Here is a 26682-nt window from a genome sequence, read left to right as displayed (position 1 = left end):
GCGCGCTCTCGCGAGGTTTCCACCGCCCCCCTCCTCGCTCCACGTCAGAGGGAACCGGGCGGAGCGGCCAACATGGCGGAACGCAGGCGACACAAGAAGCGGATCCAGGTAGTAAAGGCGAGCCCTGGGGTAGGGGACTTCAGGGCGCTCGGCAGTAGAAGAAGCGAGGGAAGCCCTCGGAAGGGCGAGCGAAACCGAGGGCGAGACAAGCTGGCGTTCCGCTGCGAGGTCTCCGGGTGCGGGCTGCGTCGTTGTGAGGGGCCTGGTGAGGGGGGGGCGGTGTTTGGCGACGGTGGAGAGCGAGGCGGACGTGGTGGGGCAGCGGCGGAAAGCAAAAGGCGCCGCTTGGAATCGGCCGCGGAGGCGCGGCTGCCAGCGTAGGGTTTCTGTGACTGCTCCGGCCCCAGGCCTGGGCTGGGAGGTTGGCCTCCTCCCGAGCTCAGACACCGACCTCCCCGGGTTCCTCCCCTCCCTTTTCTGCCTCATCCTCTCGCCTTAGTTATCCCGAAATTAAGGCCATGGTAATTAGGGTAGAAGGAGGTGGGGGACTGGTTGACCTAAAGCAGCCGGTTCTTTGTGCGCAAATAAATAGGAGGAACGTAGGAGAGGGAGTAATCTGGGTTCGGTCAGCTGCCCCGGGGGCCCGGTCGACGGTATGCCTATCCAGATGTTCGGTTGCGTATACCCTCCTTTCTCCTCAATGTTATTAACTTAATAGCCCAATCGAAGCTTTCCGCCTCTTTCAGGCGACATAGTGTAAATAAACACAACCTCGTTGGTACTTGGCAACTACCTGGTCGTGCCCAGAAACCTTTCACATGCTAGTGTGTTAGCCTCATAACCTACATAACATCCCTCCCTTGTTCCACATATATGTTATCTGTGCATTTCTTCCCTGCAGTTTTCCCCCTGTTGTTCTAGCTTTTTGCCAAGAGGATTAAATAGTGGAACTTCTTAGACTCAGGATGTTTTTTATTAGTCAGTTGTCTTATTTTATCTGCCTAGAAACCTTCGTATGTCATCATAAATTGATAAAATGTAATTTGTTAATATACTAATCAAATTGTTACACTTTCTGTTTCTTAGTATTTCATTGATTAGAATGACTTTTTCTATTTAGTGTTTTACTCCTCCATTAAAAAAACAAAAAAACTGTCACTTAATTGGCCTATACAGGTGATTTGAGCCATGCACGTTAAAATTCTCTGGAAAACTATGAAGTACTAAGAAAAAAAAGATGCCAGTGATCAGTAAATTTGGAATTTTGGAATTGAGCAGAAATAAGAATGTAGTTCCTAACAGAGAGTACAGAAGACAGTCAAAAGGGACAAATTCCCCCAAGTTCCAACAGGTCATCAAACCAGGGTTATTATGGAAGAAGTTTTTAATTGTACTATTCCTAGTTTCAGAATTTAGGATTATTGCTTGGGTGTGGATATATAATACTTTCATTAGAATTTGTATTGAAGTTGGTCAGATTTGTAATTACTTAAATTTATGCATATAGTACATGTTATGCCCTTTAATACACATTATTTGTATATTTCAACTTTCATTTAACATTGTTGTAAAGGTGATCCTTACTCACTTTTGAATAGCTGCTCTTTTTTCAGTTTTGATCTTATATTAAACAGTAAGGTAGGTTAAGAAGCTGTGTGGTAGTAGCAGTGGCAGGGAGCTAAAACTTGGGCCAGGCTGCCTGTTTGTGCCCTAGTTTCACTAATTATTAGTTGTGTAACTTTGGGCAAATTACTTAACTTTTTACCTCAATTTACAAATTTTAAGGAAGGATATGTACCTCAAAAAAGGGTTGTAGAGTTATTGTGAAAAATAGGTGAGTCAGTGATTTGTTATTAAAGGTTGTAGAAGTTAGTAAAAGAGTGTTTGGCATATAACTCCTTCCTTTCTCTTCTCCAAAAGGAGGAAGGATTTAGGATAGTTTGTTTTGGCTTTTGTTAACCACTCTGATATGCTGAAGAAAGATTAACAGCTATCTATTCAGTAAATAAACCATTGGGTTGTGAGTTCCATAAAGTATAGCTATTTACCTAATATTGTTTATTTGAGGAGCAGATAAATATGTGAGGATCTTATTGTTAAAAATCAGCTTGACATATTGCTAAATGAAAATATATAACATTTATTTTTTTTCCATCCTGGAAGTTTATACATAGCTGCGCTAGAATGTTGTGGAGATCTTGGGAGTGCTACTTGGAGTACTACTATGCAGTGTTTAACAAATTAATAAAAATGTAAAATATAACATCCTTGGGTTTCTCTCCACCCACCCCGCCCCAAATCAGAAACTATAATATTGGCATCACTTTAGACAAAAAGATCAAATGTAATGACAAAGTTCAGAGTTTAAGTTACAGAAGAGATTCTATTATAAGACTTTTGGAAAAATGTCTGTAATATCAACTGAATTTCCTGTTGTTTGTTACTTGATGTTTCATGTTTAGAAAAGATTTTTATGTTTAATAGGTTCAAGTGACCTTGAATTGTAATTTGTACATTGGGAGAAATGATTGATACAATTTCAGGGTTTGGAAAAGTAGCTAATTTATTTGCTTTTTCTAGTGTTACATAATTTCAGATTCTGATATCCCATCAAAGTTGGAAGAAAGGGGACTATTTTGTCACATTTTCTTCTTGGATTCACTTTACTGATCGCTGAAAACTGGAAGTGTGCTACATGTTTATTAACGTTATAATAGGAAATTTTAATGAATGAGATTCTCAAATGAGAATGATGTCAATCAAATTAATGGACCGTTTGAAAATAAATAATTTTAAGATTTAAGAAATGAATTATGTAAGTTTTTAAGAGTATACAGTATGTGCTTGTTGGCTAACAAAGTGCTTACTGGTTTGGAATGCTGGTATCATGAAATTTTAGAGTTGAGGATTTTCAGATAATAGAATTTGTTTAGAATCCTTTTGCACAAATGCAGTTCTTATGTAAAAGCAGGATGATGGGCCCAAAGCCCTGTCACCTCAGTACCCCACTACCATCATCCCATACCTCATGGTCCTTTAAGCTATTTTTAGGACCAACATCTAAAAGTTTACTAGGTATAAAACTTACTGATCTAATATGTCACCATCATTTTATAGATAAACTAAGGTTCATTGAGGTTATGTGATTTGATCCAGGGTCATTTGTCAAGGTAGTAAAACCAGACTTAGACCAAGTCTTCTAATTCCCAGTTGAGTGTTCTTTCCACCTCCCCAGTGATAAAATAAAAATAAATTGTTCCGAAATGCTTTAATCCTAAAATTTTTATATTAAATTATATAACAAAGATTTAACATAACTTGTCCCTGCTAAAGAGAGAAACATCCCATTTAGTATTCTGCTTACGTGTATTCAGTTGAGTTTTGGGACATTTAAATGGCTTACTAATTCTTAGAACTTTTATAATCTTCATCTCAGTTAATTTTATTGCACCCATCTGTCTGCCTGGCAGTAAAACCCTGACATATCCTGGGCCTTGATGCTTAATTTCAGAAAAGGGAAGAAAAGAGAAAGTTTGTGACCATACAGTCTGACTCTCTGAGACCTTCTGAAGAAAATAGAAGGAACCCAAGAAGCCAATCCTAAGTCTGAAAACTCCCCCAGAGGCTTAATGAAGGGCTTGCAAGAGGAGTGAAACAGTGGGGTATTTACAGAAGGGCACTGTCATAGTCAAGATACAGAGACTCTTGAAAAGCTTTATTAGTAATATGCTGTGTGACTTTAAGCAAATGATTTATCTAAGGTCCCCTCCAACTTTCAGATTTTACTCTGTTAATCTATTTGCATTTCACAAATATTTTACACTGCTTGTATGAAGATACAAATTTATGATTTGTGAACTAATCTTTTTCTTTTTTGCTTACTTCACTTGAGAAATCAAGCTTATTTCTATTGAATATAGCAATTTAAAAAATTCTGTAAGATTGAAGACTGACTTATTGACTCTTGATCTAATATTTTTTCCCAAAAAGGTTATCATAGGTACTGGCTAGAATAATATATAGTTAAAAATGGTAACACCCCTATTTCATTATTGTATTTGCATCTTGATCTAAAGTGAAAAATAGTACTTGTTAAGGAACTTAAAAAGAATGTTCTAACCAAACTTTCAACTTACATAATTTTGGACTGTGAGTTGCAACAGCCAGCATTTTGGTATTTGGGTGCAAAGATAGCAGTCCAGCCTCAAAACCTATTGGCTCTTTCTTTGCTTTCTCTTTCTAAGACATTTGAGCTCACTGATTGAGCTATGAAGTTCTTTTCATTTGAGGGTTGATGAGCTGGCTTCTCTTTATTACTGGTTGATGCTATCCCCAAAGGCCTTCACTTCTTGTTAGAAGGTTTCTAGAAAAGTTATGAAAATATTCTGAAGATTTGTTCACATCAAAAGGGAACAAAGAAGGGAAGTTCTATAGTCTATAAACAGGAAGAGGATAAGACTGTTTTATACTCTTTAGGCTGCAGCAGGGGAGCAGTGAGAGTGAAGACTCCATGGCAAGATCTTCTATCTAACCAGCTTCCCACGGTCATGTTCTCTTGGTAGTCTTTTATAGCAATCTTTCTTTCTGTCTTCAGAGCCCCAGCAGATGGCACAAATTCTACACTTTTCACCTAGAGGCATTCTACAATATGTATAACTTATATGTGATATAATCAACATTTCATAATTCACAAAAGAAAATAGAAACTTATTAAGGATCGAGGAAGGTTATCAGTTCTGTTATACCAATATCTTGATAGACTTCATTACTTTTCTTGTCATTTTCAGAGGAAGTTATTGATACTTTAAAAAAGTATCAATGTATAAGTAACTGTGTCTACTTGGGAAAGATTATCTAAGTCCCTGTTTTGTGGGTCTCCTCTGTTCATTGTTACTTAGTAGTACCTTTACCAAGGAGGGGAAAGGAATAAAAATAGATTACTTGAGTCTATCTTGAGGTTGTTTGAAGAGTTCGGTGAACTTGAAGTTAATTGTTAAAATGAGGTTTAAAAGTGTTGTGGATTCATGTAGAATCAGATTCCCTACTGTATAATAATAGAATGAACTTTTGCAGTTCTTGTGTATCCTTGTATCAGATTTTACATGTGATGCTTCTGTCAAAAAATCATTAGATTAGTATATTTATACCTCTCTCTAGTAAATAGTTTGCTAGTATGAGTATAAACTTGTCATATCTAAAGTTGATGTGCTTGGAAAATATGTATGATATGTTTCTGGAAAATAACAATTGCTATTTTGGATAGTTGTAATAGAGTATAGGTATCACACCTTACAAATTTTGGTATTAACTGAAACACCTAAAGGTATTCTAAGGTATACACATAGTAAGTATGTATTTGAACAATTCATGTTTATTTAGACTTATGTCACATGGTCATTTTCAATCAAGCATATCCCAGTAACAACTTATTAATTACATAAAACTTTAAATTGACAACAGATGTATCAAATGAGAAACAAATTGAGCATATGTGGGTGTGATTATAAAATAGAATTGTTTCCATAAGCTAATTTATAGTATCGCATTATTTTCAACTATTTATAGTATTACTTTTTTGGCTGTACCATGAATATATGGGATATTATTTACTAATATATGAGCCTCCTAGAAATGCATTGTATTATACAAGCACAATTAAATACTACCATTTAACATATATTAATACATATCAGTATATTTTAGTGTGATTTCAAAAAATTGAAATACAGACTTTTCACCCTTTAGTTTGTCAGAAAGTATTTTGTGGCTAAGCTCCAAATCATTATGAACCTTGTAGCTGTTAGTGAACTTGGAGTGTTACATTTTGTTAATTAATTTTGTTAATAGTGTTAATTTTGAACTTGTAAATTTTTAAGATTTTTCTGTGATACATATTTTTTATATAAAACTAAAGGCTTTTTATTCACACAGATAGTTGGTTTTTACCGTAGTCTTCATTTGGATTGAATGGTTTGAGTTTTTAATTTTTATTGCCACATATAACCCACAAATGGGTTACTAGCAGAGTATAAGAATATGCACTATTAATTGGGCAATTGGAAGTAGAGGAGTTGGAAAATGCAGAGGAAGAAATAGAAGTAGCTACCAGGTGATTTAACAACCAAAGCACAGGCTTTCACTTCAACAAATTAGTCCTTTTCAGGATAAAATTGAAGCTGGAATCTTGGTTTTTTGTTTCCTCATTTTCATCAAACATAACTGCATTCAGACTTATCTAAAATTTGTAGGAAAACTGACATAAAGACATGATTTGAGTAGATCATTTTTTCTATTTTGTGTTACTAGAATGTCTTGTCTAAAACATAACTGTCTTTAGTAGCATTAATTGTTTTCAGCATCCTAGATTCTCGGCAGATAATTCTTTACTAATATTTGGCACTTCGTTTAGTTAAGAAACAGACCTTCCTGAAATCATTCACATTTAGATAATATATGCTGGAAATAGTGCTTGAGTATGTATCATGCTTAAACATGAAATTAAAGACAGTACTTTTGTTATGGTGGCTTATAGCAATAAGACAACTTATACAAGTTGAAGATGTATACAAATGTAGACTGCCTTCTTTTTCTGTAGACTGCCTTCATTTTCTTCAGTATATGGATGGTGAGAATAAGTACACAGGAGGAATTGTCAAATTAAAGGAGTAGTTCAGAATGTAAGGAAATAAAAAGAAGATAGGAAATGATAAACAATGAAGAAAGTAATAGAAAATTTGGAGAAAGGAATGGAAGAAAGCGAACAGGGAAGGATTAAAGCAGCCTTTCCAAAGTCTTTGTGTACTTCATTAATGAGTTAAATTAGATTATAATTTATCTGTTTATTGCATTTTTATTTTTTTTCACCCCTACTAGGGAAGAAAAGAAGAAAGACAAGGTGAGAAAAGAATCTCAAATAGTCTTAAGGCTCCCACACTGAGACAGCTCTCTTTGGTTAATCTGAGAATTCCCCCTACAGTCTTTTGTCCATTGTTCAGGGTTTATAGCTTTGACTATTATTTAATACTTATTTATGGCACCTGTTTCTACTTTGACATTTGGGCACTCACTATTGGCAACCTCTTAATCTTTTAAATTATTGCTTTGTGACTTATAAAGAGATCAGGCAAGAGTGAAGGTGACTTATAAAGAGATCAGGCAAGAGTGAAGTTCAAAGTAGTTACCATACTGGAAAAACAACTCAAAATAAATAAATGCCTTGTAGCTGAGGCAAAGAGGCAGGTTTTGACCCTATCAACATGTATTTTAAAAAACGTGTAATTTTAAAAAAATCTCTATTCTGTCTTTTGTATACATTACGAGGTCTGCTCCATAGAAAGCTTGAAAGAAAGGGTTATACTTCACTTTAAAAGATTTGCCAAACACATCTGTAAATTCAGTGTGTGAATTTGTGAAGTAAATGATTATATTAAATTAATATTCTTATTTCGCAGGAAGTTGGTGAACCATCTAAAGAAGAGAAGGCTGTAGCCAAGTATCTTCGATTCAACTGTCCAACAAAGTCCACCAATATGATGGGGCACCGAGTTGATTATTTTATTGGTAGGATTATATCAGTAAAATGATACTAGTGTACATATTTTATGAAGATAATTTCAGTTTTGTAGATGTTTTAAAAGTGCATTCCAAGTATGCTTGATGAAGCTGGGTGATGGGCATATGGCAATTGATTATTCTGTTCTTTCCTTTTATGATTGGAAATGTCAATAGCAAAAGATAAAAGGGGCACCTGGGTGGCTCAGTCGGTTAACTGTCCAACTCTTCATTGAGCTCAGTTCATGATCTCAGGGTTGTGAGATTGACCCCTGCATAGGCTCCTCACTGGACATGGAGCCTGCTAAAGATTCTTTCCCTCTCCCTCTGCCTCTCCCCTGCTCTCTCCCTCTTAAAAAAAAAAGGTAAAAGAAAGTGCTTTGTAATACCATTTGTTGCAAATTTTAAAAATAAGATTTATTTTCAGTATTAATACTACCTTTTGTTCAGATAGTATATGTACTTGAAAATAATCTTTCTTTAAAACTCTGGAGTAGAATTCAGTGTGAAACAAGTTTGTTGGAACTAATGTAGGAGCTTTGGTTTTTCACATAATCCAAAGAACATGACTATAAGCTAATGTCATCTACAGTATAACCGCATAACTCAACCACTAACCACTAAATGGTTGAGTTTGCCTGTCTCATTGATTAAGATTGAATTGCCATTAAAGAGAAGAAATTTCGTTATCTTCCCTTTCTTTAGTGTTACGATTAATGATTTTGATGTTGATTAAAAGTAAAAATAAATGCTATTCTCTTCTGATCTGATATATTTAGCTTCTTCTAGTGGTAGCAGTAGATTTTTCACAGAGCTTATTTCTCAGTCGGTAACAGTAAAGCTTGATAACAGAATTTCCATTACCATGGGAGAAGAAGATTTTTGGTTTGTTTAGCCTACATTTGTGATTATTTGATTAAGAGTGATACTCATATTTATTTTAAATTTTTTTGTTTAGAACATTTTCCCATAAAGTTTTAATATTTTTGAATGTCAGTTATTTCCCAGCATTACTTTAAAAAGACCCTTATTGCTGTGTTTCATAAATTGAGGTTTTGAGGAACTGTTTATTTATCGTGATCATGTCCAACTCAATTTCCTCTGGATTTGGTTTTATGTTCTGGTGCCAGAATGTTGATATTTGTCTTCTAAATTATTATTTAGACACATAAATTCCCATGTATACTAAATTTAAAATGACAAATTTCTTCTTCAGCTTCAAAAGCAGTGGATTGCCTTTTGGATTCAAAGTGGGCAAAGGCCAAGAAAGGAGAGGAAGCTTTATTTACAACAAGGGAGTCTGTGGTTGACTACTGCAACAGGTAGTGTTTATTTCTTAGTGATGGATAACATAAGTAGTAATATCAAAATACTCGCCATAGTCCGGAAGCTCCTTACCATTTTTATTATTAAATCTAGTGATATTACAACATAGCTCAAATAGAACTTTTACATGCAACCTGGATTTTTTCAGTACCTCTGGAAATGGCATTTATTTGGTGTTAGATATGATATTTTCATAATTTTAATTTGTGTTCTATTACGTTTGTACATTTGTCAGGCTGACTGAACTGAAAGATCAGCAATAAAAATCATATACCAGTGCCAAAAGTAACCAAAAAATTTTTTCTAGGGCAAATGGCTAGGGAGTCTTTTCCAGAACTTTGGCAGGGATTCCTAATAGACCTGTTATCCCTCGGTTGGTTGGTTGGTTATTTTTGTGCCTACACGGGGTTATTCGTCAGGTACTCTTCCTTATTTTGTTCAGTGATTGCTCATGTTTTCCTGGTAAAATCAAGGCAACTACAACATCTGCCTTTTCTTGATTGTGTGGTGAAGTATCGATAGTTCAGCAACAGGTCCATGTTTTTCATAATCAGTAGTTTGGGAAACATCAAAACTGAAGTTTATAATCAGTAGGAATTTAACGTTTCAAATTATTTTATAGCCTTGGTAGTGAGATACACGAAGTATTTACTAATGTATTGTTTAATGGCATCTAAAGTATCAGCCAGATGAGACCCATTTAAAAACCACTGTTTCACAACCTGGTTTTAAAACTGTGAAGTTAAAGAATTATCAAATATTTCTTAAAATTCTTAGTTGCCAAAAACTAAAGTCACTATTGGACCTTTCAAAAACAATGGAAGTTTCACTGTTGGGGCAGAAATGAGCTAACAGTGGTATAGCTGGCATTTTTCTCTACAGCCATTTATGTAGAACTCCAAAGTGCAAATTTCCCTGCCTGCCTCAAAATAGATTTATTTTGTATATATGGTGTGAAAATTAAGAGATGCTATACATGCAAAAACAGAGAAGTTAGGTAATTTACCCAAGGTCTAGTAAGTGGTAGAGCCAGAATTCTAAATCCAGCACTCAAACTCCCTAGTCCATGCTCTTAACCACTGTGGTATACTATCTCCTCCAACAAAATGAGAATGCATTTAATGAAACAAAAATTAAGATGAAGGATTTGTCTGTGAATACTATTTGAATAGTAAATTTGTGAACCCAGACAGAGCAGCCACTATTAACCCACATCTCTTGTCATTTTAGGAACCTTCATACGGTGTTCTATGAAAAGCCCTAAAGACCTAGAGATACACTCAGTTTTCGTTGTATATGTTATTCCCATTCATGTCAGGTTGTTTGTGTCCTTTCTGCACTAAAATAGAGAAACATCACCACCCAAATTCTTCAGAGCCACTTCTGATAACAAGCATGGCCAGCCCTCCTGGGTTCCAGCCTGACTACAAACAAAACCAGGAAGGGACATTTGTCTAGTCTCATTTTATGAAGCTGATAAGTGGACTTCAGGGAGTCTGAAGAAAAACAAAAGAAAACAGGAAAGTGTAGGATGGTACACAAAGCAGCCTTTTCTAATATGCTCTGTGCCTCTTATGGCCTGATTTGAGTATGAACCTTTGATGTAGCACCATTCTATCTAACTCCATGTGACTTTGCATCTCCAACCCACTAGTCCAGTAATGTCCTTCTCACTCTCATTCATATACCACTTAATAAAACTTCACCATTGCCACATGGGTGAAAGTCTTAAACACATGTCTGGCTTCAATAAATGTTTAATAAAACCTGAAAAAAAAAAAGGTGAGGAAAACTATAAGAAATTTAATAACTTTGTACAAGATGCTTTTAATAATCCATTTGTTAACATTTATCAAATATCTATGGTATTCCAGGCCCCAAGAATACAAAGATGACTGTGACTTGGTCCCCATCTCTAAAGTACATATTCTAGCCTATTAGAGAAGAGTTAGGACTAATTACAGTGCATTGCGTTCTGTAAGGAGGACAGGGATGAGAAAACTTCAAGAATGGCTTCACAGGGAAAATGTTGAATCAAATTTTGAAACATAAATAGGTGATTACTCAGGAAACAGTGGGAGAAAGGACAGTCAATCCTGGCAAAGGGGACAGAACATATTGGGAGAAGGAAGTAGTTCTGTGAAAATAAGAGCTTTGTTGAGTGATTTGGACTATATGATGTGTTAAGTAAATGGAGACACTGATTTTATTACAATAGTAAATATCATCTCACTTTTCCAGCCATAGATTGAGTTGAATTAGGCATTCTCTAAAGACCTATCAAGGAATAAGTCAATAATTTTACTTATTACTGAATAGATTGATGCTGTAATGTAATAATATGAAACCAAAGTGTGTGTGTGTGTGTGTGTGTGTGTGTGTATTCCATAACTATTAAAATTAAGATTTTGCTATAGCAATAATAAAAGCTAACTTTGAGTACATATATTCCAGGCCCCATGCTATAAACAATCTGTGTGCTTCTCATTTAGTCCTAGAAACTCCTGTGAGGTAGATACCCCATTTTAGGAATATTACTAAATTAAGTAATTTACTCAAACCCACACAGTAGTTAAGTGGTAGACCTGGTATTTGAACTCATGTACCTGAATGTGAACTTTTCTTTCTTTTTTTTTTTTTTAAGATTTTATTTATTTATTCATGAAAGAGAGAGAGAGAGGCAGAGGGAGAGGCAGGCTCCCAAGGAGCAGGGAGCCCGATGCGGGACTCGATCCCAGGACCCTGGGATCATGACCTGAGCCGAAGGCAGATGCTTAACCATCTGAGCCCACCCAGGCACCCTGAATGTGAACTTTTCAATACCAGTTTGACTGGTTAATAGTCTGCAGTTGACCCTTGAACATGTCAACCCCACACAGTCAAAAATCCATATTTTCAACTTCTCCAGAACTTAACTACTAATAGCCTACTGTTGACCGGAAGCCTTACCGATAACACAAACGGTTGACTAACACATATTTTGTATGTTACATGTGTTATATGCTGTATTCTTAAAGTAAGCTAGAGAAAAGAAAATGTTATTAAGGAAAACATGGGGGGGCACCTGGGTGGCTCAGTCGGTTAAGCATCTGCCTCCGGCTCAGGTCATGATCCCGGGTTCCTGGGATCGAGCCCCACATTGGGCTCCCTGCTCAGCAGGAAGCCTGCTTCTCCCTCTCCCACTCCCCCTGCTTGTGTTCCTTCTCTTGCTTTGTCTCTCTCTGTCAAGTAAATAAATAAAATCTTTAAAAAAAAGAGGAAATCATGGGAAAGAGAAATGCGTTTACAGTGCAAACTGTATCTATCAAAAAACAAACCATGTGTAAATGGATGTGCGTGGTTCAAACCTGTGTTGTTCAAGGGTCAATTGCACCTGGGTGATAGGTACTAATGGTAGAGTCTTTGGGGCGTTTCAGACAGTTGCACAATTTTATGCTATATAGATCTTCTGAACAAGTAGAAGTCCAAATGAGAAGACCTAAAAGTTAGTTTTGTGGAGATGTTCATGGGGTGGACCTAATTGGGTAGCAGAATAAAGCCCAACCAGGCCGTTGAAAACACAGATGCCTCAGAGGGCACAGCATAATGACCAGAAATAAGTGGTCACTGGGCAGGAAGGAAGCATAAACTTAACAAGTGGTATGATGTGCTGGAGCAAGTATTAGTGGAGGTAGAAAGGTGGCTAGTCAACAGGCACAAACAGTGGCAATAAGACCTAGCTTATAGGTTATGTTTTGGTAGTTGTACATTATCAAGGAAGGAATGAAGGAACAAACCAAGAACTCTGAAATTGGAACATAAGATTTGAAAGGATGGCTTTTAGGTAACAAAGGAAAGGGCAACCCAGTTTCTTGAGTAGGATTATGAGGTTAGAAAGGAACTACCACCTAGATTGACTTAATTTTGGGTCTTCTAAGTTTATCAGATAAAGAAATGAATAAAGCAAAGATCTCCTCTAAGTAGTTCATAGTCTAGTGAAGGGGACAGACAGACATAAATTGTATGTTAAGTTAGAAGATAAATGCTATGGATAGGATAAGAGGAAACGAGGGAGGGCTGGGGTGGGTTTGTGATTTTAAACAGGATAGGTCTAGTTGAGAAGGTAACATTTGAGGGAAGACTTGAAGGAAGTGAGGGAACATCAAGAAAGACAGCTGAAGACATGATTTAGGTCAGTCAAATCATGGGTGCATTTTTAATCTAACATTTCTTAAACTGTTGAATTTCCCCTTTCTTATTAAGAGTCTGCTCTTGAATTTGAGACTTAACATTAAATAAAACAGAATCTTGATTTACTCTTATGAATTCAGAGAAAAGTTTCATAAGGATAATTCCAAGCCTATAATTTGTTATATCTAAATTATATAGTTGAAAAATGATGAAAATTAGGTTGACAAAAATTTTATATAATCACATTGGCAATACAGGGTTTTTTTTTTTTTTTTTTAGAGGTGGAGTTGACTATTTTTCCATTGGTTTACTAGTTGTAATTTCTTTTTTGAGTTACCAGTGTAGTCTTTGCTCATTTTATTTGGGTTTGGTGTTTTTTTCTTTTCAGTCTGTATCTGTATAGTTGATAAGGAACGGAATGTCATACCCTTTTTTCCATAGGCTTTTAAAGAAGCAGTTTTTTCACCGGGCACTAAAAGTAATGAAAATGAAGTATGATAAAGACATAAAAAAAGAAAAAGAGAAAGGAAAGGCCGAAAGTGGAAAAGAAGAAGATAAAAAGAGCAGGAAAGAAAACCTAAAGGATGAAAAGACGAAAAAAGAAAAAGAAAAAAAAAAAGATGGTGAAAAGGAAGAACCCAAAAAGGTGATTTCAACTACATTTAAGTAAAAATAAATTATTATGTACATACGATCACTGGCATATGAGCACTTTTGAAATGCTGTGCAACAAGCACTTAAAAGATAACTATATTAGGGTTCTTATAAATACCATGGTTGAGAATTTTTATCTCTGTGTCTCAAAGTGAAACTTTCTTTGACTATGTGAATGTCTTACTGGTTTTTGCTTTTTGTAAGTGTTTTTTTCTTCGGTCTAACTTGTGTTTTAATAGGAGGAAACTCCAGGAACTCCCAAAAAGAAGGAAACTAAGAAAAAATTCAAACTTGAGCCACATGATGATCAAGTTTTTCTGGATGGAAATGAGGTGAGAGTATCTAGCTTATAAATAGAAATCCAGTTTTCCATAGGAGTTTTTAGAATTATCTTTGGTAACTTTACTAAGAAAAGAAGTACTCTAGGTAAATCTAACTATGTAGATACTACTCTTTAAAAAAAAAATCAGTAATTTCTCTGAATTTAGAATTACAAAAAATGTACAAGGAAATTAGAATTAGGTTTAGCTGTCTATGAGTGATAGGAAATCTGAAATAACAGTGACTTAACACAAAGTAGCTGCTGTTTCTCTCTCATCAGTGAAGTCTGAAGGTAAATAGTACGGATCTGGCAGCTCTATGTTGGAGCTGTTTGAGGCAATTAGTAAAGGTTACCTTATGGTCCAAAATGACTGCCAGGCTCATAGCTGCATCCAAAGGAGGAAAGGAAAATGAGGGACATGCCTCCTCTTTAAGGACATCTTCCAGGAAGCTAGCAGTTGCATTTCTGTGTGGATTCCAGTGGCCAAAACCTAGTCACATGGTCATGGCCTACCTGCAGTAAAGTCTTAGAAATGTGCTTTTTATACTGGTGGTCATTTGCCCAGCTAAAATGCAGTATTTCCTTTACTATCAAAGAAAAATGGGTAGAATGGTTAATGGAGAACACCTACAGTTTTGTGCCTCTTATAGTCGGACACACTAGGGGCCTAAAATTTTCAGCATTACTTGATGCATTACTCAAGGAAATTGTTTTTATTTCTTTTGTAATAGGAGATTTGTGTGATGGTAGCCTTCCATGAAGATTGCTTAGTCATTTAACTAATACAAAAACATTAGTTATATACTGGCCATTGAGTTCTTGTGGATTTCAAGACTTATTTCTTCTGTTATACTTAATATAAAGGTAGTATATATAAAGTAGTGGTTCCTAGAGCTATGAGTTTGAAATTCTGGGAAGGCTTTTCAGAAAAGAAGTGCTCTTGGCTCATTCCAGACATACTTGCATGAGAATCTATAGTATGGAGTGTGTGTGTGTGTGTGTGTGTGTGTGTGTGTGTGTGTGTGTGTGTGTGTGTGATGAGAATCTATAGTATGGAGTGTGTGTGTGTGTGTGTGTGTGTGTGTGTGTGTGTGTGTGTTGTATAATATGTTCCAGGGTGATTCTGATGTGAACCCCTGGTTAAGAACCACTGTAGTAGAAGACCAGAGGTCTTCCATAATGTGTGAAAGGTCAAATACCTTCAGTTAAACATCAAGCATTAGCTGTATGCAAAGACATTTTTATAGGTGCTCGGAATAGCATGATAAATAAGATAAATTATTTTCTTGGAAGTGCTTTATACTCTAGCAAAGATACAAGCTTTTACACATTACTGTATCACAGTGTGGTGAGTGTTATGATTTGAGAACATCATTAAGAATAGTAAGTTTAATCAAGACAGGATAAGGAGAGTCTGGAGACCTTGAACACTTGAGCTGAGCTTTGAAGGACGACTGGCAGATTACCAGGTACCCTGGGAAGGAGTTACAGATCAGTTAGGTGAAGGAAACAGCCTGAGCAAAAGCAGGGGTGCTTGCATTCTTGAAAAGACTATATTTTATTCTGAAGAAAGCAACATGTTTTCAAACTTTTAAAAGCTGGGAAATGTCTTTAAAATCTTGGTTTTTAGAATGCTAACTGGCCGAAGTGAGGTTTGTGGATCTGATTTCCAGGGAAATGTGCAGTTAAAAAAGAGGAGTGGAATCCCCTGTGTTAGAAGTAGAACCAAATCAAAAAGACAGTAACAACTCTGGTCAAAATAAAAGCAGGAAATGGAAGAGCACTGATATTTATAGAAACTAAGATAAAACTAGGAGTTTTAGATGGGGATTGAGCAGAGTTCTGATTGTTCTAAATGAAGTAAACTTCTCTCATGTAAAAGTAAACCAAGCTTTAAAGCAGTGGTTCCCAGCTTACAGGCTACAGACCCTCCCCAAGGGAGTAGGCAATGTAATTATTGCAGAAAGTCATAGAATCTTTATGTTCAGTAAGCATGAACTTCATTAATGATTCTTTGCATTTCATTGATGGGAGTCAACAAGGTAGAGTTGATTGCTGCTGAATCTGTGATAGGGCCTGGCTGGATCTATCTTAACTGTGCTCTTAGCCAAGACTGCTTCTACTTATAACACAACTGCACCATTACATTAAGGACAAAAAGTTGTACAGTTGATAGTCTTTGGGTTGAAAGTAAGTAATGGTTGGCATACATGAACAAATTGTTAAATTCATGTAAGTATGTGGAAATTTACTTAAGTGTATTACAGAAGTTATAATTTTGAAAATAATTTTCTAACTAAATGAATACCTAAAGAAACCCTACTACTGAAGGAAGGGTCTTAGGAATTTGTTTACCTTAGGAAGTAGTTCTTATATGTTAAGAAGTTGAAAGCAACTGTAGTAGAGGATATAGAATTAAGCTTAACTTTCTAATGTAACCTTAAGCACTGGGGTTTCTTGATTTTTCTAGGTATTTGTGTGGATCTATGACCCAGTTCACTTTAAAACATTTGTCATGGGATTAATTCTTGGTAAGTACAATCTCTAAAATTTAGAAAGGAAAATAAAAATATAAAAGCCGTAAAGAAAAATATTCAACATAAAATAGTTACTTTAAAAGAGGTATACTTTAAATAAAGTCAGAAGATAAATGATAAGCTGAGGAAAATAGTTACAAGACATGAAAGCAAAAATTAAGAGATTAACAACCCTGTAGAAAAATAGTAAAGGTAGCCCACAGAAGAAAAAATACAGTGATCAATAATCAGGAACAAAATGTAATCACACATAATAAATATACACTAAAGCAACCATGATTAAGAGGATTACAAAGTTTGATAGTACCGAGTCTTAGTGAAGGTCCAACACTCTCTAACAGTTGACTGTATGTCCATTGTTTTAGTTTTTATGGAGAACATTTTGGTGATGTCTTTCAAATTTTGAATGCACAGACCCTAACTCAGCTGTGCCGCTTCTAGGAATTTATCCCATGACTATTCTTAATACAGTTATACAAAGTATCTGTTCAAAAATGTTCATTGACACATTTTTCTTTTTTTTTTTTTTAAAGATTTTATTTATTTGAGAGAGAGCTCATGCACTTGACCAGGGTGGGGGAGTGGGTAGAGGGAGAGCAAGAAACAGACTCCCCAGGTCCCCAGGGAGCAGGGAGTCCCCATGCAGGGCTCTGTGCAGGGCTCCATGCAGCTCCCAGGACCCTGGGATCGTGACTGAGCCAAAGGCAGCTGCCTAACCAACTGAGCCACCCAGGCGCCCCTCACTGACACATACTCTAATCCAAGTCCCTCAGACTATATTTAGGGTAATTAGTAATTATCTTTTAAATTTTAAATTTTATAGAAACTAAGATAAAACTAGGAGTTTTATACCTTTTGACTTAACAATTAAACTTCAAGAAATTTATCCTATGAATATCCTATGTATACTACCCTAATCATAGTTCCACAAATGTACAGTACTTTGGTGTTTGTTGCACTGTTGTCTGTAATAGAATAAAACTGGAAACAATTCAAGTTCCTGCATAGGAGAATGGTGAAATAAATTATAGCACAACTGCACACTAGAATACCATGCAGCTTTTAAGAATTAGGTAGGATATACTTATGGAAAAATATCTAAAATAGGTTAAATGAAAAAAATTATAAATGTAAGAAGAATATAAGCTCATTTTTGTAGAAAAAATATCCCATGTAGCCAGTTTTAATTATACATAGGCAGTCTCTGGCTGTATAAATTAGAAACATAATAGTAGTAATCTCTGGGGGTAGACCAATAATTGGATGAAGACTTCACTTTATACCTTTGGATTGTTTTTCTTGCCATGGGTATGTGTTATTCCTATAAGTTCAAGGTGGGAGCCTGGGAAGGAGGGTATTTAACAAGGAGAAAAAAATAGCAGTGAAATAATAAGCGTGATCAATATAGATAGCATAGGATCCCATTCAAAATAACTCCGTTAAATACTACCCAAATTGCTAATAACTGTTGATCACTTACTATGTACTAGTCACTTCGCTGAATATTTTACATGCATTGTTTCATTTCACCCTCATGACAACCTTTAAAAAAGAGGAAGAGGCACATATTGAATATAAAGTAACTTAGCCTTGAAGGGGTTAAATAACTTGCCCAGGGTTACTTAGCTTAAAAATGATAGAACTAGAATTTGAATCCTGGTCTCTGTTGCTCTCAAGACCTAAAACCAGACTTGCGACTTCTGATTATTCCATGTGGTCCCATGGTACTTGGAAAAAAACTGGAGATGTTTGTATCCAGTTTCCCCAGCTACCAAAAAACTATCAGAATCACCTGCTGAGCTTTTCAGTCTATAAATGTCAAAGCTCCACTGCAGACTCACCCCTCCCTGAGGGAGGGATCTTTGGAATCATTTTTTAGTTAGTGTTGTTTGGTGATTGTTTCTTTAAGCTCCCCTATTCAGTAGGCATATATATTTAGAAAATAAGACAGACATTGCTTGAAAACAGTAGCAGTCGATCATTTAAGGAACTAACAATTTCACATTTTTAGACACTTTTTTCTAATCATATGTAATTTGTACTAGAAAAAATCCTAACCTAAAAGCAATAGTTAAAATGTTAAGTTGAACTATGTGAAATGGCTAGTAATTTACCATTTTTTACCTATAAAAATGGCAATTTTTTATGTTTCAGTATATTTATATTTCATTTGTGCCCCCTAGGAAAATACTCACTGTTATTGCAACCACGCCATTTAAAGTTTTAATCTCAAAGTTATCTATGTAACTTTGTCATTTCTCGTTCTAGTGATTGCAGTGATAGCAGCCACCCTCTTCCCTCTTTGGCCAGCAGAAATGAGAGTAGGTGTTTATTACCTTAGTGTGGGTGCAGGCTGTTTTGTAGCCAGCATTCTTCTTCTTGCTGTTGGTAAGTATTGTTACTAGTAAATTTGACCTTAGTAAGGTAGATACCAAGCAGTTGGGACTGTAATCTGGAGCTTCAAGTAAAGCTTAATAGCAAAACTATTATAATATAAACAAATGAAGTATATGGACCTACTTTTTGGGTCATATCCCAAAAGTGACTCAAGCTTGAAATAGAATATGTACCTGATTCAATTTGGTCTATTGTGAAGAAAAAGTATTTAATGTCTCTTAATCTGCATGTAGATTTGTTTTAAAGTTTAGCCACCACAAAGACTTTAATATTTTTACAGTGGTTGATCATTTATGAGATGCAGTACTTTCAGTAAAGCATTTTTATACATTGACTTAAGGCAAATGAAACTTGTATTAAATATTTAAGTTCTCTGTGTGTGTTCAGTAAATGATTCTAAACAATTGATTTGCCATTTTGGGAAAAATTTTGCACCCATATACCAAAATAAATTCTAGATGCATTTCAAATGGTTTTTAAAAATCAAAACATAAGTAATGTTTTTTTAGATTTCTGGATGAATAAGGTCTTTATAGCTAAAAACAAACCAATATAAAAATAACTCACTTCAAATGAGGAAATTAAAAACAAATGATTAATAAATACATGAAAAACTCTCATCACCAGTAATCAAACAATAAAATTAAGATAATGAAGTAGTTTTTGCCTGTTTCATTAGGAAGTGTTTTTTGTTTTTTTTTTGAAATGGAAATAATGCCAGGGAGGGTTTGACTGGAAGGAAATACACCTAAATATAAATAGTGGTGACAGTTGTGAATACTTTTAAAGTTGTTCTTTATACTTGTCTGTATTTTTTACAATGAGTATGTTATATTAAACCGTGAAAAAAACCAACAAATATTATTTTACTTAAAATCCTAGTCTTTGAAGATTTTCCCATTTAGGGTGAGCAGGTCTAATTTAACTTTTACTTTGAGAAAGAAATGGGAATTTTTCTCAGCTTATCTAAAGTTGTGTATTGATTTTTAAACTTCTATATATAATTCTTTGGTCCATGTAGCGTTTATATTGGCATATGGTACTAAGTTCTGATTATTTTCCCCAAAAGACAAATCCACCTTCCACGAAGATGTAAGAGAGTACTTCCTATACAGAAAGAAAAAACAACATCACAATATTGACCTAACATCTGTTGTTAGAGGACGTACTTTGACTGATTATCTGAGCTGAGCACATGTTATTCTGAGGTTCTGTGATATAGAATATCCTATATTATAAAGCATTACTCATCTATTCCTAAGCAATTTTCCTCTGCATGTCCATTTACCCTGGACATCAGGGTGTCCTGAGTTAGTGCCACCATCCCTGGACCCAGTGGCTCATGTAGTATTTTCATTCAATTTATCATGTTTATGGGCCTCCCTTTTCTCTCTGTGATCTCTGACTGTGTGAAGCTTTCTTCACCCACCTTTCATATTTTCCCTCCTCTAACTTCGTCACCTTGAGGAAATCCCCTGATGCTTCTGCATATAACACAGCACATTTGTAGGCCAAGAAGTTATATTTAAGATTGTGAAGCAGCTAACTAGTGGTAGTATACTACCTGCATCAAGAATGAGAAGCTATAAACTTTGATCTGACATTAGATAGATTGGTTATCTTCAGGCTCTCAAATCCCTGAAAATTTAGAAGCTCTTTGAAAAACTTCAGTGAAAACTTAACTCTACTGAATAGAATTAACCCACTAACTTATCTTTTATTTAAATTAGTATTCACAATAATTTATGGTTATCATATCATTTTGCTCTTTAAAAATACCATTTTTAGTAGTGTTTTCTATCATTTTTCATTTTAAATATACTATGAATTTAAAACTGCATTGTGCATTGATAATCTTGTGAATTAAACCATAAAACAAACCCAACATTTTGTTTCTGTTAGAAAATGCAATTCCAAATATACTTTTTTTTTTAATTTTATTATGTTAGTCACCATACGTTACATCATTAGTTTTTGATGTAGTGTTCCATGATTCATTGTTTGCGTATAATACCCAGTGCTCCATGCAATACATGTCCAAATATACTTTCAAATAGTTTTCATCTGTAGCCCACTTATAAACTGGATATTTATTTTATATTATCCTGTGAAATACTATATATTGGTCAAAATTATATTTGGTGTGCCTTTGAATATGTATAAGGCCTTTGACAGTTTTCTAAATGTGTCCTTTTTAGTACAAGAGCAGTATGGCAGTAAATGCACAGTGGTTTTCCCATGATTGTTCCATGTTTGCCCCTGGTAATCTAATGCCACATAAAACCTGTTAGAATTTTGCTGTGCGTAATTTATATATGTGGAGAATTTAAGTTTTATTTGTGCCATTTCTGTATTTTTTTTTTTTTGGATTTGAGTCAAGATTTCCAATTATGGAAAAAAAAAGAGATTTCCAATTATGGACCATCTGTCTTATAACCCTACAACCGTCTATCATAGTATCATAATTTTATTTGGAGAAAAAAATATGCGGCCTCCTTAAAAAACATTCATTATTTCTTTTTATCAGTGGAATTTATTCTTAAATCATAATTTCAAACATATTTGCCTTTTCTGTTTGTACCTCAAAAGATATCAGTGTGTACAGACTTTTAGAATATTTATTTTCTTTGTGAAAATAGTAATTACTACTTCATAAAAGTCAAGGCAGTTATAACCATTTCCTTTTAGTTATCCCAAGCAGACTAATGGAGGAGGCACAGATAGCTGAGCTTTTTTCAGACCTGACATGAAAATGGTGATAAAATTGTGAAGAAAATGAAAAGCAAAACAGACCAAGATCTGTCATAATTGTTTGTCCATAACATTCACATAATTATTATGACCTTAAAAAAAAACAAAAACAGGAAAAATCACACAGCTCTGTACAACTGGTAAATTAAGAGAAAACTATATGAAATACTGAGGCTTGTGATTGTGAAAACTCATTACTATAAACTTTAAAATTCTCAAATTCTTCCATTATCTAACCACAGTTTTGAGTTTGAGTTTTGAGAGTAACCTCAGGCCCTGCCGTTTTATTATTTCCTAATATTAGGAGAGGAATGGTCCCTAAATAAGCAGAAATTAGATAACTAGTTAACAAAATTGTAGCAAGGAAAGGTATGTTCAGAAGTATGTAATTTTACTTAGAAGACTTACCGTTGAGGCTGAGTAGGCACGTGGCCTTGGATCCATGACATATTTAGGGCCCTGTAGAAATGTATTTTCATTTCTTTTAAAATCAGAAGTAGTAATATGTACACATGTATATAGTAATGAACCTATGCATATTTGTATTTATACCAATATGGTCATAAAGAGTATAATTTTTAATATTTTTTTATGGAGGAATTGCCTCACAAAGGCAAAAGTGCCTAGAGTCCAGGAAAGTCATGATGCAGCCTTGTTTTTTTCCCTTTTAAGAGCTTCTTAAAATATCCTTCCTCCCTGACTACATTTATTTCCTTTTTCTTATACCATGGTCTCATGCACACTTAAACGTCCAACTGAGGCTATGCTTATTGATCTACGGCATAGCAAAGTGTGCCCTCAGGATCAGAGCAGAATGCTCTGTACCAAGGATACTGTGGTTGCTGCTATAAACTAGCCAGGATTTAATTGTTTATATTCAAGGTACATGTAATGTGCAAATAATAAACTGCATTTTTTTTCAGTTTTTTATTAAATATTCCCCACTATCTGAGTCAATGCTTGAATTATTCAGTTAGAGACATTTTTTTCCTACAGCTCGTTGCATTCTGTTTCTCATCATTTGGCTCATAACTGGAGGAAGGCACCACTTTTGGTTCTTGCCAAACCTGACTGCTGACGTGGGCTTCATCGACTCCTTCAGGCCTCTGTACACACATGAATATAAAGGACCAAAAGCAGATTTCAAGAAAGATGAGAAATCTGAAACCAAAAAGCAACAGAAGTCCGACAGTGAGGAAAAGTCAGACAGTGAGAAAAAGGAAGATGAGGGTAAAGTAGGACCAGGGAATCATGGAACAGAAGGCTCAGGTGGAGAACGGCATTCAGACACAGACAGTGACAGGAGGGAAGATGACCGATCCCAACACAGTAGTGGAAATGGGAATGATTTTGAAATGATCACAAAAGAGGAACTGGAACAGCAAACAGATGGGGATTGTGAAGAGGAGGAAGAAGAAGACAATGATGGAGAAACAACTAAATCTTCACATGAAAAATCATAATCTGACTAATTTGGGACTAAATAAGGTGCAAGAGGTTGGATTTTCTATGTTGGCTGATCATCCTAATGTACACATTTGTAGCATTCTTTAAATCCATTTGCTGAAATGTATTTGACATCCAAACAATTATATTCAGTCCTTCATTTCATAGAATATTATTATTGGTACAGTCTAAAGCCATTTATAAGTTGTATCTATTTGATAATTTTACAATAAGTAGGTCTTACTCGTTTTGATAGTTATCAAAGATGCATTTTCCACAATGATAGATTAATGGCATTTTTGATAGTTGTATGGCTTTTTACTATTAGATTAATCAAAAGGGATAAAAGAGAAACACCAACATTTCAGATTATGCATAGTTATGTAGCCATTTCACAGTTTCTTTAAAATGAAATGCTTAAACTCCTTGTTCTTGATAGTTAAGCTTTGGTTGATTATAAAAGTATACCAGGAAATTTCTAAGATTCTGAGTTCGCAGGGTTCAAAAGCATTTTGTGGAAACAAGCCAGCTAGTAATACAGCAGCACTTTTAGTTTAGCTACAAATTCTCCTTTTCCAACTTAGGAAATCCAAACTGATTTGTACATCTGACTCAGAAAAAGTCATCTCCCAACAGAGAAAGCGAAACAGTATTGGTTGGAAGGCGATGGCTCTTCTTCCCATTTCCTTGTCGTAAAGTAAAATGTATTCTGTACATAATTTACAAATAAACATTTTATTTTAATTGTTACTTATTATTTAGACATTTTCTCAACACTTAAATTTATAAAATTAAGACCATGTAAGGGTATGTTTTTAGAGAAATGGAAGTTTCAGTAACCCACAGAACATCTGTGATCTTTCTACAGCAGCTTCAGTTTTGTGCCAACATTCCATGTATTTGAATATGAGTTAAAAAGATCCTTATTAAATAAGAGCAGACTTAAAGTAGCTGTTTGTACGCCTTAATGTTCATTTTGATTTATCTTAAATCTCTACATTCAGAAAGGAGGTACTATATTATCAGACCAGGAGGCACTGCTATGAAAGATAATTTACTGTTCTAAAATATCAATTTAAAATAAAGAACATAAAAGAAAATATAAGAGAACCATTGGACTCTAATTGCTTTGAACTAGTTTTGCAGTTTGATTTTATGTCTTGCATACCTTAGTTACAAATCTTTTGGAAAAATCTGTGTTTACCTATGAGCATAATATCATTCCTTGGACTTCTCTTATAAAATGATAATGAATATTAAATTATTTTCCTTCAGTCACAGAGCATTTTGCTTTGTAGTTGATAGGTGTTATGGGTAGGTCTTTTTTTTCTTTAGGCTGTTTCCCATCTAGTGTTTGACTAAAGATGTTAAATTTTTCTAATTGTGAAAAAAGACATTTTCTGTATACTGACACCTTTTATTAAACATGGCTTGACTGCTTCTTTATAGTATTCCTTGTAAGTGGACAGAAATATGGCTATTTGATGTTAATGCAACTCTGTCAAGGCTGCAAACAGTCATTTTAAAAGTTTCCTCCTAGCAAATGTTCATTGATTTAAGCGCCTGGGTGTTTTCCCCCTCACATTTTCGGAGCTCTACTGCTTACTTGCACAGTAAGAGTATGCATAATTATAGCTTCTGAGCTTCTTAATCACCAGTAGCACTAATACCTATTTTGGGGTATGGTAATGGTACCAAAAGTGTTCTTTCAAAAATAAAAAATGACTTAACTTTTACTACTATGGTAATACCCAGGCACTCAATATTTATTCTAAAGCTCTTATAATACATATAGTATGTCTAGTCTTAAAGACATCTGGAGCATGGCAAGAAAGTCAGCTTCTCATTGATGTTTGTGGATTCTTACAGAATTTAGTACAAATTTTTATATATATTTGGTGGTCCCTGGGGGAAAATATCATTCTTACTATGGTTAGAAAGTGAGTTAGAAATTTCAGCTCAGTGTCTTCTACTATTAAAGGTTGTATACTTTAAACAACTATAAAAATCAAAAGGCTGCCACTGTTAGGACACCCCAGAAGAATAGCTGGCAGTCTTTGTGGGCTAACATTAAATATTTTTAGGCCAGAGCATGGAGGAACTGTTTACATTAGTCAATGAAATGGTGATTTTTTTTTTTTTTTAAGGAATTCAAGTTTTCTATGCTACTGTAAGTAGAAGCATGAAGCTTTTGGATAATGTAGGATTTATTGTGGAGTAAATATAAATTGGCCTAACTAAGGATTGAATTAACCAGCTGAGTCCAGATAATAAGAATAAAGCATATGTAATTGTTCTTAAAGTCAATGTATTAGATTGTTTTCACTTTTCCCTCCCACTAATTTTAATTTTCCAACTATATGGCCTTCTAGACAACTTTAATTGAAATAATTTGGATTTAGTCAAATACTATTCAGAAACTAATAAATTTTAATGTAACACATCAAAATTATGCAGTGGTGATGGGTTTTAATGTTCCCCCCGCTTTGGTTTTGCATTATAAGTACCAATTAGTTGCCGACATAGAAAAATCATGTCTTTTGTAAATTGACTTTTCTTTTTCGAATCGTTATTAGGAACTGGAAAATAACAAGTACAGTTGATTGTTGTTCTTCGTGGCAGTTAGATTCTATAGTCACCACTAACAATTAATGCTGAACCATTGCTCCTAGGGGAAATACAGGGCTATTGTTCTGCAAGCCTCTGGTCACATTTTTATCAACTAATCAATACGTAAGCTTGTTTCAGGTGTCTGTGTTTTGTTGATTTACTAACATTGAACTTATGGTCAATAGCCCTGTAACTTCACGCTTGACTAAAGCTCATCTTACGCATGTTATTTTCTCCATGAGGGATGTCACCGCCGCCTTGTACCTGTTAGGAACATTAGACACCCTTCGGCACTACATCTGAGGGCCATTTTGAATAGGGAAATCACCACCAAAGAAAGGACAAAAATGCAAAAAACGTGGCACTAACTAGAGCAAAGGATACTCATTTATGAGAGCTGAAGTACTTTGTTCAACCTCAAGTGGGAACATACGCATTGAGCAAGTCAAAATTTTCACTCCACAGGTGACCATGAAAACACCGGGAAAGTTTTAAAGAGTAGGCAAACATCCAAACACAGAATCCATGAATAATGAGGCTCAATTGTACTTAATTATATTACAAAGCTATGATACCTATCTGCCTGATCTACAGAATATATTGCTGAATCCTGTATTTCCATAACATTTCTTTAAATTTTTTTAAAAGATTTTATTTTTAAGCAATCTCTCCACCCAACATGGGGTTCAAACCCACAACCCAAGATCAGGAGTCACACACTCCCCTGACTGAGCCAGCCAGGTGCCCCTCCATGACTTTTTTTTTTTAAGATTTATTTACTTTTTTTAGAGCATGCAAAGGGGATGGGCGGGGCAGAGACAGAAGGAGAGAATCTCAAGCAGACTCCCCCTGAGCCTGGAGCCCAACATGAGGCTTGATCTCATGACCCTGACATCATGACCTGAACCGAAATCAAGA

The 26682-nt window shown here is 35.1% G+C and overlaps 1 protein-coding gene across 2 annotated transcripts; it reads left to right on the top strand.

The window, feature by feature from the left end:
* On the top strand, positions 1-24595 carry SEC62 (SEC62 preprotein translocation factor). Of its 2 annotated transcripts, none has more exons than XM_028100987.2 (8): positions 1-108; positions 7452-7560; positions 8768-8873; positions 13489-13693; positions 13941-14033; positions 16494-16554; positions 18829-18948; positions 22705-24595. In XM_028100987.2, exons 1-8 carry the CDS (start codon positions 73-75, stop codon positions 23169-23171), a joined length of 1197 nt encoding a protein of 398 aa, XP_027956788.1. In that variant the 5' UTR covers positions 1-72; the 3' UTR covers positions 23172-24595. The 2 variants fall into 2 exon arrangements, with proteins under 2 accessions (XP_027956788.1, XP_027956789.1); XM_028100988.2 differs by lacking the exon at positions 1-108 and adding an exon at positions 130-236.
* The last annotated feature ends 2087 nt before the right edge of the window (positions 24596-26682 follow it).

This window comes from Eumetopias jubatus, unplaced genomic scaffold, assembly GCF_037043125.1.
Source record: "Eumetopias jubatus isolate StellerSeaLion01/CBP00866 unplaced genomic scaffold, mEumJub1_p1.0 scaffold_1, whole genome shotgun sequence".
NCBI lineage: Eukaryota > Metazoa > Chordata > Mammalia > Carnivora > Otariidae > Eumetopias > Eumetopias jubatus.
Note: the sequence above shows the minus strand (reverse complement) of the source record. Positions and strands in the feature narration are given on the sequence as shown.